Here is a 14,409-nt window from a genome sequence, read left to right on the forward strand (position 1 = left end):
TGCTAAGGGAGCATTAAAGGTTCAATTTACAATTGTTCTTGAAGAAGATGTGAAAGTCAATGGTCCACCGATGCAGCAAAACTGCATAGATAAGGGCTGTTAATTAATTGTGTTTAGGTATATAGCATCAGTCAAATAATTTTCTCAATCATTATGAACAAGACCTAAATGAACTTTTGGTTAACAATTGCACACAATTCACTATTAATAATTTCTTTCCTTAAAAAACTGTGGAAATTTGTATATGTTTCTAATTATATTTATATTACATTAGTTTATTGATATCTTTTTAAGAACATTCTCTTAGCATTTAGTGCTGTCATTTGGTTTATGTTACTAAAATTATTGCAGACAAACATGATCATATGAAGTGGTGCTACTGTTTAACACCAAATAATTATTGTTACAGCTGCATTATATATATATCTGATGTGGCACAAAAGAAATAAAAATCAAATTATTATGAAATATATTTAATATATATCTGAGTATGCAACAATAAGAATAAATATATTACATTTTTACACTTGGTTTTTAATCATCATCTGCTCGTTTTCGTTTTGGAGGAGGCATTATATGTACTTTTATGTGAGGTAAGTCTTTCATCGGTGGTAATTCCAGTGGAGACAGAAAAATAAACTGCACATCTTTCTTTTGCTCTGCAGTTTTTGTTAATAAAGTCACACTTAAATGACGTTTTTCTGAGTCCTAAAAAATAAAAATATAAATAAAAATTTTTAAGTTTAAAGAAAGGGGTCAGAACTTGAATTTAAAATATTTTATAGTTAACGTATATAAGTACATGATTTTAGAAATTCCTTTTATTCTTCAAACATACTAATTTTTAGAAGCATACTTGAAAACATTTATAATGAATCAATATTCATTGACAATGAGTCAAATGACTGCATTATTAAATACAAGTTTGGTGAAATGAGATCCCAGAATGAAGGCTCAAAATGAAATTAAATAGCTCCCTTTGAATCCCTAAATCAATCAAACCATATTCAGGGAACCTGAAACTTTGGAATTCCTTTACAAAACTTGGGAAAATGGCAAAATTTGTTTATTTAAAAGCCTCCTTCAGTAAAGTAGCATTAAATACAGCATCTAGCTTTCAGTTACCTGATAAGAAGTATGACAACTGTGTAATGTTATTTAGAGATAATTTTGATTATAAATATATTATCGATTCTTTTATGAATAAAATTTTAAACTTCAAATGGCTGGCAAAGTGAGGTTACAGCCACGAATATCAATTATAAGTAAACAATGCAACAGAATGATAAAACAAATGTCTTTTGGAAAAATTAGAATGTTTCAATAAATATATTTCTGAAGTCAAAATTTAATTAAAAATAAATTAATAAAAAAACTCACTTTAAAATTATCTTAAATTGTTTTGTTTTCCATGAAGAAAACTAATTCATAATTAATGTAAACACATAAATTTTGTTGCAGTGTCATCAGTTATCCTATGAACTAATATTTGACTACATTTACTAGGTCAAAATGCCCCCACCCAAAGGCCATTCTTCACTACATTGATAATTTGAGAGGAAACAAGTTGGTTATTGAGCATAATGAAAGTAATGAATATTGGTGATTTTGAGTAAAATATGTAATCCATATGATGAGCATTATTAAAAAAAATTGATGTCTACATCACATGACTTCCTAGTAGGGAATACTAAATTAAATGCATTTTTTTTTCCTGCATTTCATTTAAACTTATTTCATCAGAGATACATTTCTCATTCTATTAATTCAGTTATAACTTTGTGACAAGCCAAAAATACATACAATATTTTCAATAAAAATTGAAAGATATACAAAAACATAAAACACAATATACAGCTAAAACAGTTTAAAAAAATTTGACAATTAAAATTTCAGTTTCTACACAAAAACAAGCCATTAGGCCAGCAGGCAAGAAGGCAGATTTTTCAGTGCACAAAACTAAGTTTCCTTTTGGTCCCACTTGGCAAAAAGACACTGAAGGTACAGAAAGACTTAATTCACTATTCTCCTATGTTTCAAATGTAAACAAATATGACTGCTATGATTAAAAAAAAAAAAAAAAAAAAAAGGCTTAGCCATACCTAAACAAATTTACAGCAACTAACAAACAAGATAAGACCAACATAATTCAATCATTTTTTAAAGCAAAAAATGCACAATTTACCAACATATAAAACTGAGTTCATTGAACCGAGTAACAGGGTGGATATATATATGTATATATATGTGTCATAACTTAACGTGTAGAAGAAAACAGTGAAACTTTAAACAGCTTTCGATATTTGTCATGGCTGAGAAGACAGTGGTGGCTGAAGGTAAAAGCTATGATGATGCAGTTAACACAACTGAGCTTGAAGAATTCCCAATCTTTATTTTCATGCATATATAAAACCATCTTGACATTTACCCAATCATAATGAAATATGATAATTTTTATGTAGACTGATTTCAAAAGTAAGACGTTGGCATCTTAGACTGAGAAGTGAAGCAGCGTAAAGATGTTAGCAAAGTAGAAGCTAGGGAAAGGAAAGATGAAATTAACTTACGAGCAGTATTTATACCTAAGTAGATGCAATTGTAGAGACAAGCTATGATTGGTTAATTTTAGTTTAATTACCCTTTTCAGAATAACACTTTCAAGCAGTGTTGCAAACATGGAAAGATCTCAAATTGGGAGAACAGATGAATTTTGGGGGGGGGGCGGACCACCAGATTTAGAATAGTTAACTTTGAGGTTTCCAATTATTTCTTAAAGCAGCTATCATATTTTGTTATATCTTATACATATATTTACATACTTTTGGTGCGCTTGATCACCACCAAAAAGGGAGGTGCACAACTAGATGCTATAGCAGTTCTATATGCAAAATTTCAACATTCTGAGGATATTCATTTTTGAGTTATGTAAGATACATACGTGTGTACAGACACCACAAAAAATCTATTCTGAATCCATTTTAAATCAGTTTTGTAACTTGTTTGTGGAAAAAGAGTTCTTTAATCAGTCTTTATATTATGTAGAGATGTCACGCAAAAACATTGTTAAACTGCATTCGATAGTGGTCAAAATGGATATTTTCGTTGAAATATGGTACCCAGAATTTTTTGCAATTACAATACTTCTTTAACTTCATACAAGGAAGTAAAAATAACACAGCTCAATCCTAGGGTATTAAGAGAACATAACTCACAGGAAAAAAATTAAAAAATACCACACAGATGAAAGCTATAGTCTAAATATATTTTATGCCATAATTTTTCTTAACTTTTTTAAATATTAGTAACAATTTATGACTTTAATTACCTTTAAGTTAGACACAAAAATAAACCAATAAGTCACATAAAGGTCTTAGATTTGAAAGCTACAATGGGAAGAGGCACAAATTTTAGCACATGCTTATAACAGGGTTCGTTCACATTTCTCTGCATGGAAATTATGTATTTTTAAGGACCATGAATGAAAAAAATTAAGGACCCATCCACAAATGGGAACTAATTAAATTCAATTAAAGATATTTAGCTAAGCCTGAACTTCACTTTTGTGATACCACCCTAAGCATAAAATAGATCCACAAGTAGAATGCATTATTAATTAACATAATTATAAAATAAATTTGAGAAAATCAACTTTATAAAATTTATCAAGTAGCATTGAATATTTTACCCTTATAATATATGGACATATTTGAAAGATGATTAATGAAATTTTATTTGCATTTTACTAACAGCTTTATGTTGACTTTTTTTCTCATTTCTCAATTTTCACATACTTGCTCAGTTCAGAGGTTTAGTAAATAGCAGATAGATTGATTTTATGTTAAGCAGCACAGGTTAAAATGAGAAGTAAAATTATAATCAGTACAATTCGTTACAGAAGATTGGCTGTTGCCACCACTGCTGCTTGCCTAGAGAAAGACCCCTGCTCATCAGAACAAAACTGAAAGGCTAATGTAGGCATGGTTGGCAAGTTTTGAAAGTTAGTTGGGCTCTGCTTATCTGATGCAGTAAGTGTCATAAGCTCCTGTGATTGTAACCCAGTTAATACATTCTAAGGTAACAATAAGCAATTAAAGCACCAGAGGTGATAAGTTGTTTTGTATTAAGTCTCACTAGATGCAAACAATTAGGTTTTACATTAATTTTTACATTTTTGTACTGTATCTTGTGACCACGGTTTAGATTAATGAAAGGCAGTAACTCACTTAAATATGTAGAGATAACTTTTAAGGGTGATCAGTTAGTTAGATACTTTTAGTCATTATAGATTTACATGGCCACTATTAATTTTTTTTAATATTTGTTAAAACCACTATTAAAATATCAATCTATTAACATGTCACATTTTAAAATACATGTAATTTATGACATTTTTAAGTGATATTAAGATAACTACACATTAAAAGTTAAAAAAACATTTACATTTTGTAGCTGCAATAGTCAACAAAATATTTATGCATCTTTTTAATTTGAGGCCATCCCGGACATTTTAGCTAATTTATAAAGATTTCCTTCTCTTAAGCGTCTTTTCTAAATTAGAAATTTGTCTAAATACACAAACCATTGCTCTCGCTAGTTTCTGTGTGCTTTATCTCCTAACTTATCAACCTCTTCACAATGTACCTATAAGGGGTTTACTTCATCTGGTAAAAGTTAAATAGTTCAAAACCCCCTGACAGACATGAAGCAAATTATCGCTGTGTGTGAAAGTAACTACAACGTCAGACAAAGGTTTAAATAAATCTCTTATTTAAAAAGACCTTAAAATATAACAGCATGTTCATATACTAGCAAAATTAACTACAGCTTATGGTGATCCAATTAAACAGGAACCGTCGAATTCAAACTAAAAATGTGAACTAGTAATCAAAGACTATACAATTTAATTTTAATCTAAGCTGGCTTAGTAACACATCATAACAAGCTCGTAAAAACTTGTCGTAATAGAGTTATCGTGTAACAAATTCAGATATCAGCAGCAATAATGCAAAGAAGAATAATTACAAATTACCAGAACTATTAACTAATGCAGCGTATAAGCAGCAGTCGGAAACAAATTCTGTCTTACAACCCCAAAATCTTAGTTTAAAAACTAAGTGATTTTTCATTCTGGTGAGTAAACGGAAAAAGAAAATTATAAAAAACTGCTAAATGCACATAATAATAACTGTACATATCTTTGAAAAATAATTTTCTTTCTCTTTATGCATTAGGTTTCTTTCTTCGAAGCATTTTCTCTTCATTTTAGAATTTTTGGATTTAATTAATGATTTCTGTTGTTCTAAAAAACTAAATGAATTTTTAATGCATAGGAAAAACTGGCAACTTGATTTCTTTAGTAATATGAACATTTAGAATAAATATGAAATGATACATGGTAAGGGCCAATTATAGAGCCGGTGTAGCAGAATTCTTAGAATTTAATGACACACCCAGCAACAAAATCTAGAAATGGCAAAATTTTAGAATTTAGGAAGGCACTAGGCAGCAGAATTTAGGATCCACAAAGATTGCATCAGGTGGGAAAATGCGTAGTGCCAGCCCTGCGTATGATGCATGATGCATTGAGACATACAAGATGAATCTTTTAAACTGTCAGTTTTCAATTTCTTTATTAATAGCAAAATTCTTTTCTATAAATGCTTGTCCATGTGATAGGATTAGAAGCATTTTTGATATTTTCTGTGCCTGTGTCTAATGGAAAGTAGAGAAAACAAAGGGAAGATAAACATGTTAAGAAAAAGACTTCTAGTATCAAAAATAAAACATTCAAATATTATGTTTTAATTGTTTTTTTCAAAAATTCTCCAAAACTTCAAAAACTTTCTGTCAAATACATCCATTACATGTTAATACCATGAGGACATTTTTCTGGAATCTTCTAAATTCTTCTATAATAGATAAAATCTTGCCTTCAAATCCTTCTAAATTTTCCAAGTTGCAATGTCTGAAATTCTAAAGAAAAATTACCTCTACCAATTCTGTAACAGCAAAAAGCCAGAAATATGTTGAAAAAAACTCACAGGAGAAAAGTGTAAAATTAATTTTATGGAGAAACTGATGCATATTGAGACAATTACATGGGAAAAAAACTCTAACCATGAAAAAATTAAAATGAAGGCATTTTTAATTAATTACATAGCTATTTTGCTTTTGCTAAGAACTGTTTTGTAAACTGTGATAAAGTGCAATTTAAGCATTTATTACCTTGTTTATATTCCACATTCAAAATATTGTATAATAGGTCGCCAGAATGGAAAGTATAAATAATAATATGAAGAAAAAAATAAAAATGTTTCAGTTTAATATCACTTCTTGAATACACTTTCAATATATCAGCATTATTTTAATAGAATTGATCAATGTTATAATGTTTAAAAAATAATATCATTGAAAAATTCCTCGATTTCAGAATTAAAATTTTCTACTGAAACTGATCTTAAAATCCCCAAAATGTTGATAAGTCGCCAAATTTGGAACTGCTTAATTCACATTTCCAAAAACAAAAAGTTGTTTAAAAGCTCTTCATTAGAAAAAATTAATTAATTTCGAAATGCCTATTTCACTTCTCAGAAACCTGAATATCCCACCATTTATATTGTAAAATAGGAACAAATTATAATCCATGAACCTATTCATCCATTCAAAAAATAACTATATTTGTCAATAAATTGCCAAAAATATTTGACAGAAATGATAATTCACATTCAAAATGCCATTCTTAAAAACCGACAGAAATTTCAGATGATCAAAATTAAGGATCTCCTGCCGAATTTGAGCAGGAGCAAGAGTCCTTAAAAGCCTTTAATTTCAAAATTAAACCCTGTTATAAGGATCTAAAGCAAAATATTATTATGAATCAGATAAATGCTTAAATGCAAAAATCACCATTAGATGCTGTATACATATAAAAAACATCCCTGCAACTGTATCTAGATGAGCGTGCAGTTAAATGAGTGTGACTAGGAAGATAGTTGATGTATGATTCATTCTGTTTTTAAAATCTCTTTTTACATGTAAAAACAATTTTGTTGCTTAAATAAGTGCTTCATATTCTTTATGATTTTCATAAAAGTGATAAATTCTTCCTACAAAGAAAAATTGTATCAGAAAGATCCTACACAGCCTATTGGCTGTCTTTCTCATAGGGCATGCTAATATGTGCCAAAATTTGAATTTGAAATAAATAGTTAGAACTTTTAACCATTCTGCTCTGAATCTTTCATAATTTGAGTTGAAATTTAAAACTGGTCACAAAATGCTTAGTAATAACACGATATGTAACAAGGCTAAACATTAGAGAAACAATACAGAAGTGTAGTGTGCTTTTTTAAAACAAAGCTGATTGAAAAAAATACATACATAAAATCCAACTAAAAATATTCAGAATATAATTTTACAGTATTAACTCACCATAAAAACATCATATTCATCTAAAATTCGGAACGGCATTTCAATTCTCTCCCACAAAGACAGCAGAAAGCAAATTGTAACGAAAGATCTTTCTCCTCCGCTAAGAGCCTGACATGTGTAATCCTGTTTTTTAGATCGATCAGTTTTGGGAGCAGCCTGCAAATAAAAATTTTAAATACCTATGGGGAAAAATTCAACTTTTTACAAAAAAACTGATTGTAACATTAACATTTCAACAATATCACAATATTCCATTTATATTGAATCCTATACAACAGAATTTATTTAATAAAGATATTTTTAATTTCTTTCTATGTAAAATCAAACTAAAAGCAAAAATTTCTCTGCAGTATTAGCACAGTTATGGAAAAGAATTACACTGATATATAGAAATTAGATTTTGAGTACATACACTGAAATTAGTTTTTGAGTTCATCAGCGACAGGATCTGAAAATCATCTGATCTTACAAACAAATCTGTCATCATTTTACTATATCATTCATAGACAGAACTTCATTGCATGTGTTTCTAGATTGAATTAGATGCCCTGATGATGAAAACTGTCATAGATATAGTGAATTCCATGCATTCACAAGACTTGAACCATGCAAAATTTAAAAAATTGATGGAAGAAATTTTCAGTAATTTCTTTTGCATATCTTGATATGATAATAAAGCACACAAAAAACTCGTACGAGTTTTTTCCCTCCTTTATGCTAAAGAATTATTTTATTTTTACAAGTCACATAAAGTACATAATGAACATTATGAATGGTGGTGTCTTTTAGCATTTTTATGTGATATGACATAAAAACATAACACTCTGAATCAGGGTTTACAGGCTGGAAAAGAAATTATTTCATAAATTCAAAATTCCCCCAAGCACAATATTTGCTTTTGGGGGTGACTAAATATTTATTATGAGGAAATGCAAAAGCAATTATTACAGAATTTACCTCGTAAATGACTGCAACAAGTTAATTATCTAATCAAGGGCTGAATATTATCAACTAACTCCAACTTCTTTCGAGATTAGCATGAAAAGTTCATGCCGTGTTCTGACTGTCAGAACTTCATGTCCCATAAGAAAGGCACTTCAAGTAGAATGAGCTCAGCACAGTAAATCCAGGAAGACAGGATAAAAGATGGCGAAGGGGAAAAAAATTGCTAACTTGATATCAAAGTAGGAGTTCCCCCCCCTAATAATTTAGATCATTAACTTCTTGCAACTGTTTGCAAGGTTGAGACCTTGCCAACCAAAGATGCGCATTTTGAGTGTTTGCCATCAAAGTCTGAGCTCAAATTAACACTCAAACGCCAAGTTTTTGGTTTTATCCGTTTTATGCACTGTCCATGAGTTTTCACTAAACTCATTGTGCAACTTTTGGTCTCGTTCATTCACTCTCCCAACACTGTTGTAAGTTCATGTTGGAATTCTAATATTCCTTTTTTCTGCCTCTTAGAGTGGAATGCGTCCCTATGTTCTATGGCAATTATTGCTCATCTGGATGAGTACTACCACCCCTCTTAATTTGTAAAAACAATTTAGAATCACCCTGTATATATATTTACATACGTTTGGTGCAGCCGGTGCGGCCATTTGCAACCAAAAAGTAAAGTGCAAACTACATGTTATAGCAATTCGATATATGAAATTTCAATCTTCTGAAGCTACTTGTTTCTGACTTATGCCATATATATATACTCGCACATGTGCACATACAGACCTTGAGAAAATGTCTCTTCTGAATCCATTTTGGAAAAAAGAGTCCTTCATTCTGTTCATATGCATGTATGTCAGGCAAAAATATTGCTTCAATGGATTCGAGAGTGGTCAAAATGGGTATTTAAATAATTAATAAAACAAATTCAGAATTTGAGCACTTCAGCTTTCAGGTGCCCTAGTTCAGGTGGAGCCCATGTTATTCAAAATGACTCTAGGTACTTTCATTTCTTTCAGTATGAGAAACATGCATACATTCATGAAGATTCTTCACTGGTTAATTTCTTTAAATACAGGGCGATAATATTTGGTGGCGACAATTTGAAAAAAATATACACTATTTACAGTGATTCAACGCAAAAAGCCGTTTTGAGATTAATATCCCATTTGGAACTAACTTCCTTTTAAGGCTAAAAAAAGAAAAAAAAAGAAAGAAAGGATAAGTATTCATAATATAAAATTATCAACTTACTTTTAAAATCAATGTTCGCTTGACATCATCAAAGATCAGTTCACCCTCGAATCTATTCCCAGCTAGGGTGGTTGTAAAGCTTAAAGACAAACACAGTTTTGTCTGCTGAAGAACTACTTTAAATTTTTTAATTCGCTTATCCATCATCTCACCAAGTATCTAAACCACAAGCAGAAATATGATACATGTTTACAAGTTTTAGATTAGAAAATTCGAAAATAAAAATTAGAAAAGTTATAAATATAAAAATGTTAAAAAATAGAAAAAAAATTTCATAGAAATGCTTACAATGATGTTAGATTCTATAGCTTTTAATTCAGATTTTGCTTTTTCTAACTTTGCTTTTTTTTCTTCATATCTTTCTCTTAGGTCCTCCCTGTCACAATTGCTAAAGATAAAGAATGAGTATATTATTTATTCATTACATATACATACATGCATCTATAGCTATCTCTTCATTTGTGAGAGGAGAAAAATTTATGCATTTATTTCGAATAATACTTTCAAAAGTTAACCTAAAAGTTTTAATCTCTAATTTTTATTTTTACTTATTAGTCCAAAGGGACTTGAGTCCCGAAGGACTATTACTTTCGTTTTGGCATTTTGCGTCGGACGGATAAATGTCGGTTCACTTTTCAAACTGTTGCCATAAAATGTTAGAGTCCTGCATTATATTTGAAGAAATTAAATAATGAAAATCTGCGTAAATGTATGTATATTTCTCACATTGTCATAAAATAACGGTACATAGAGTCATCGAATTTTGAATAACGTAATCCTCCAACGAATATGAGCATGTGGAAGACCAAATTTGAAATTTGTTTTATGATCGATTTCCTATTTTTTAAAACTTTGACGAATTTTTGATTAACAAACTCAAGGATTTCAAAGTGAGCAATGGCAACGTTGTGCAGAAAAAACATTTTTATCTCCAGCGCGTGAGTCTCTGTATCGGAAATTCTAAAGATATGCTCGTTTTAAAACTATTTTGCGATATTGCTGTTGCACTGGATCTTATGGTTTAAGTGCGAGGAACATGATATTTAATAAAGAAAGGTAACACACAAAATGTTAAAAGACGCCCCTTTGGACGTAATTTAAAATCTGAAACATTTCAGGTTTTGTTTTTTAATTTTAATTTTTTTTTAATTGATTTATTTATTTGGTCCCCCCCCAACACCCAATATTAAGTGCTATGCAGGCTCCAAGCATATTATTACATGTAACTTTTTCAGTAAAAAATAAGAAGTTATTCCCTTATTTAGATTATAATTACTTGCTAAAACTACTCAAAATCATTTTAAGTTGGCTAAATTAATCTAAAAGAGCTAGTAGAGGAATTTCTGGATATTGACATAAACATACAAATTAAATAGGTATCAGGATACTTATTTATTTGTCACAGTTTCTGTAATCAAAGATTGGACTGAATAATTTAATTCAGGCAAAACATATGAGTACTATCTACTCAAGTTCCATTAGAGTTTTAATGGACAGTTTCTCAGAACAGAGAATCTGAAATTCTTGCACTTCTGTTTGCCTACAAGTAACTTCTCAAAAAGATCTTTTGCTCAATATATTTTAAGTGGTCTGATGAAGTAAAGATATTGCATTCACATACCTTTCCAAAGATTCAGACCCACACTCAATGATAAAAGAACTTACCAGCCTGATCTAACCACAATGTTGTGTTTCTGTGATAAAAAAAGAATTAAATCTTGTCTACTGTATTATAACAAAATTAATATATTTTTATTAGTTTCATCAGAATAAATTATTTTTGAAGTGTTTCTCCATTTAGGTATGCTTTATCTAATTCAAATCTGAATATATTAATGACTTGTGTAAGATTTTTGTGAGCAAATAACCTGTAGCTCCAACCAAAACGCGAGTCATCCTACTTGCTTGAGCTATCAATTATGTTGCAATACAGTCTAGTTCTTAATCCATTGTGACTTTCCAGTATAAATTCAGTTATAGTATCACTCAAAGCTTTCTATCGAAACTTGAACATTAATTAGATGATTCCAGTGCAGAATATTTTTATTAAAATTGTTATACATTCTGTGCCTGACTCCAAATAAAGAATATTTAAATAATAATGAATAAGAAAATTGAACATATATTTGAGAAATGTAGATCATTGGAATGATGATCTACATTTCAAGGTATCTAAATCTTTCAAAATATTCTGAATCTACATTTCAAAGTAAGCTAGGAATTATGCAATTACTGAGGAACATCATACCTTGCTTCTTCAAGAGCTTTCTTTGTGTCTCTTAAGCATTGTTCAATAGTACTAGGGCTCTTATTAGTATTGATACGAGCACAAAATTGTTCAGCATTTCTTGTAGCAAGCTGAAAATAAAATAAATTCTTGATAAAGATTCAAAAAATAATTCATAGTAATGTTTTCCATTTGAAATCTTTCAATAAACATGATGAAAGAAAGTCATCTGGCATCATCAGGCAACATTCAACTTTTAAACGTGCTTTTATGTGTCCCACAGACAAAACTTATTCTTATTACTGACTGCAGAATTCCTAACCTGTACATACTTTCATCTTTATATAAGCATGGCAGGAATTTTTTTTTATATACTTACTTTTAAATTTGACCACCTTCACACTTTCTTTCAAATATCAATCACATCAAAGAAAATTGACTTTGATGAAACTGTTAGTTTATAAATTTTAAAATTTGAAGCCATAAATATTTTATCGATCATGTATTTATTCCTGAAGAACTGCTTAATTTTTATAAAAGCGGTTGCAACAGTATCACTATTTTAATGAACACAGATAACAGCAATTAAGTTATAAAATGTGCAATTAATATCGCATATAATCTAGCACTGACCTCTAGTTTATTTAGCAAGAGCTAAAACAACAAGAATTTTCATGGACCATGAAAGTTCAAAAGTTGGATTTTGCACTATTCATTATGTAACTTAAGTTTCAGTCCAGCACTATATACTGGACATCTGAAAGGAACAAAGAGCATTACCCTGATACCATTATATTGATGGAAGCAAGCAATAATGATTAAATCTCTTAGGTACAGGGATCGTACAGATTTCTGCACGCAAAAATTAAGTACTTTTAAGGACCATTAATGAAAAAAATTCAGGACATACGATCAAATGGGAACTGAATAAATTCAATTAAAAATAATATCTATACCTGAATTTCACTTTTGCAATACCATCCTAAAAATAAAATAGATCCCTAAATTTTGAAAGAAGATAAGTGACATTTACGTTTTACTAACAGTTAGCTTTATGTCGATTTTTTTTTATGTCTCATTTTGTCACATACTTGGTTGTCAGTCTAGAGGCTTAGTAAATAGCAGGTAGATCTTATATCAAACATCATAGGTTAAAGTGAGAAGTAAAATCATAATCAGCATGATTCATAACAAAAGACTGAATGTTGTCACTGCTGCTGCTTGTCTAGAGAGAGACCTGCTGATTAGAACAAACCTGAAATACCTGATGTAGGCACGATTGGGGCAGGTGTTGAAAGTTTGTCAGGCTCTGTTTGATGCAGATAGTGCCGTAGCTTCATGTAGAGTTCCAGTTAATATACCCGGTTAATATACTTAAAGGTTCCAATAAGCCATTAAACCACCAGAGAGGATAAGCTGTGTTGTATTATTTTAAGTCTCACAAAATGCAAAAAATAAGTTTTGCTTGAATTTTTAGATTTGTATTTTATCTTGTGACCACAGTGAATATTAATGAAAGGCAATAACTTGCTTTAATATGTAGAGATCATTTTTAAGGGTAAGCAGTTAGCTATAAATAATTAAATTAGGTAGTTAGATAAACTTAGTCATTATGGATTATGGATTTACATTTAACAATTTATTTTTTAACACTATTTGTTAAAAAAAGCCCTATCAAAAAAAAATATTTAATAAATTTCACAGTTTAAAATACATGTAATTTATGACATTGATTTTAAAGAATATTAGGATAATTACATATTAAAAGCTACAAACCATTTATGTTTTGTTGAGTGTTGTTGTTACAAAACATAAATGTTTTGTAACAACAACACTCAACAAAATATTCATCCGTCATTTTAATTTGAAATCTTCCCAAACATTTTGGCTAGTTTATATTGATTTCCTTCTCTTTAAGCATCTTTTCTAACAATTAGAGATTTGTCTCAATATGCAAACCCATGCTCTCGCTAGTTTCTGCATGCTTTATCTCCTAACTTGTCAACCTCTCTAGAATATACCTATGAGGGTTTACTTGATTAGGTAAAATTTAAATAGTCCAAAACCACCTCTGACAGAAGTGAAGCAAATTATCACTATGGCTGAAAGTAACTACAATATCAGACAAAGGTTTAAATAAGCCTCTTATTAAAATGAACTTAAAACACAAAGGCTGTTCTAATGCTAACAAAATCAAATACAGCTCACAGTGACGTAATTAAACAAGAACAGTCAAATTCAAACTAAAAATGTGGACTAGTGGTCAAAGATTACACAATTTAATTTAAATTTAATCTGGCTCAGTAACTCCATCATATGAAGAAATAGAAATGGGAAATTATAGTAAAGGTTGAAATCATAAACAATTGGGTAATTTACATAATAATAACTGCCCATATGTTTGATGAATAATTTTCTTTATGTATTCAGTTTCTTTCTTCAGCATATCTCCTTTCCATTTTAGAATTTTCGGATTTAATTAAGGATTTCTTTTATTCTAAAAAACACTAAATGCATTTAGAATGTATACAAAAAGTGACTAATTTTATTTCTTT

The 14,409-nt window shown here is 29.8% G+C and overlaps 1 protein-coding gene across 5 annotated transcripts in view; it reads right to left on the reverse strand.

Moving 5' to 3' along the window:
- Positions 1 to 457: 457 nt before the first annotated feature.
- Positions 458 to 14,409, reverse strand: part of LOC118197440 (structural maintenance of chromosomes protein 6-like) — a 144,280-nt gene continuing 130,328 nt past the window's right edge. For all 5 annotated transcript variants that reach the window (XM_035368956.2, XM_035368954.2, XM_035368955.2 and 2 more), the window contains 5 exons: positions 11,876 to 11,985; positions 9,916 to 10,015; positions 9,628 to 9,786; positions 7,432 to 7,587; positions 458 to 708 (listed from right to left, as the gene is read on the reverse strand). In XM_035368956.2, the coding sequence (XP_035224847.2) occupies positions 535 to 708; positions 7,432 to 7,587; positions 9,628 to 9,786; positions 9,916 to 10,015; positions 11,876 to 11,985 (699 nt within the window). In that variant the 3' untranslated portion in view covers positions 458 to 534. The remainder of the gene's footprint in view (positions 709 to 7,431; positions 7,588 to 9,627; positions 9,787 to 9,915; positions 10,016 to 11,875; positions 11,986 to 14,409) is intronic.

The sequence above is a fragment of the Stegodyphus dumicola genome, chromosome 1 (genome assembly GCF_044657685.1).
Source record: "Stegodyphus dumicola isolate Sdum_Otavi_A_Nest chromosome 1, ASM4465768v1".
Lineage (NCBI taxonomy): Eukaryota > Metazoa > Arthropoda > Arachnida > Araneae > Eresidae > Stegodyphus > Stegodyphus dumicola.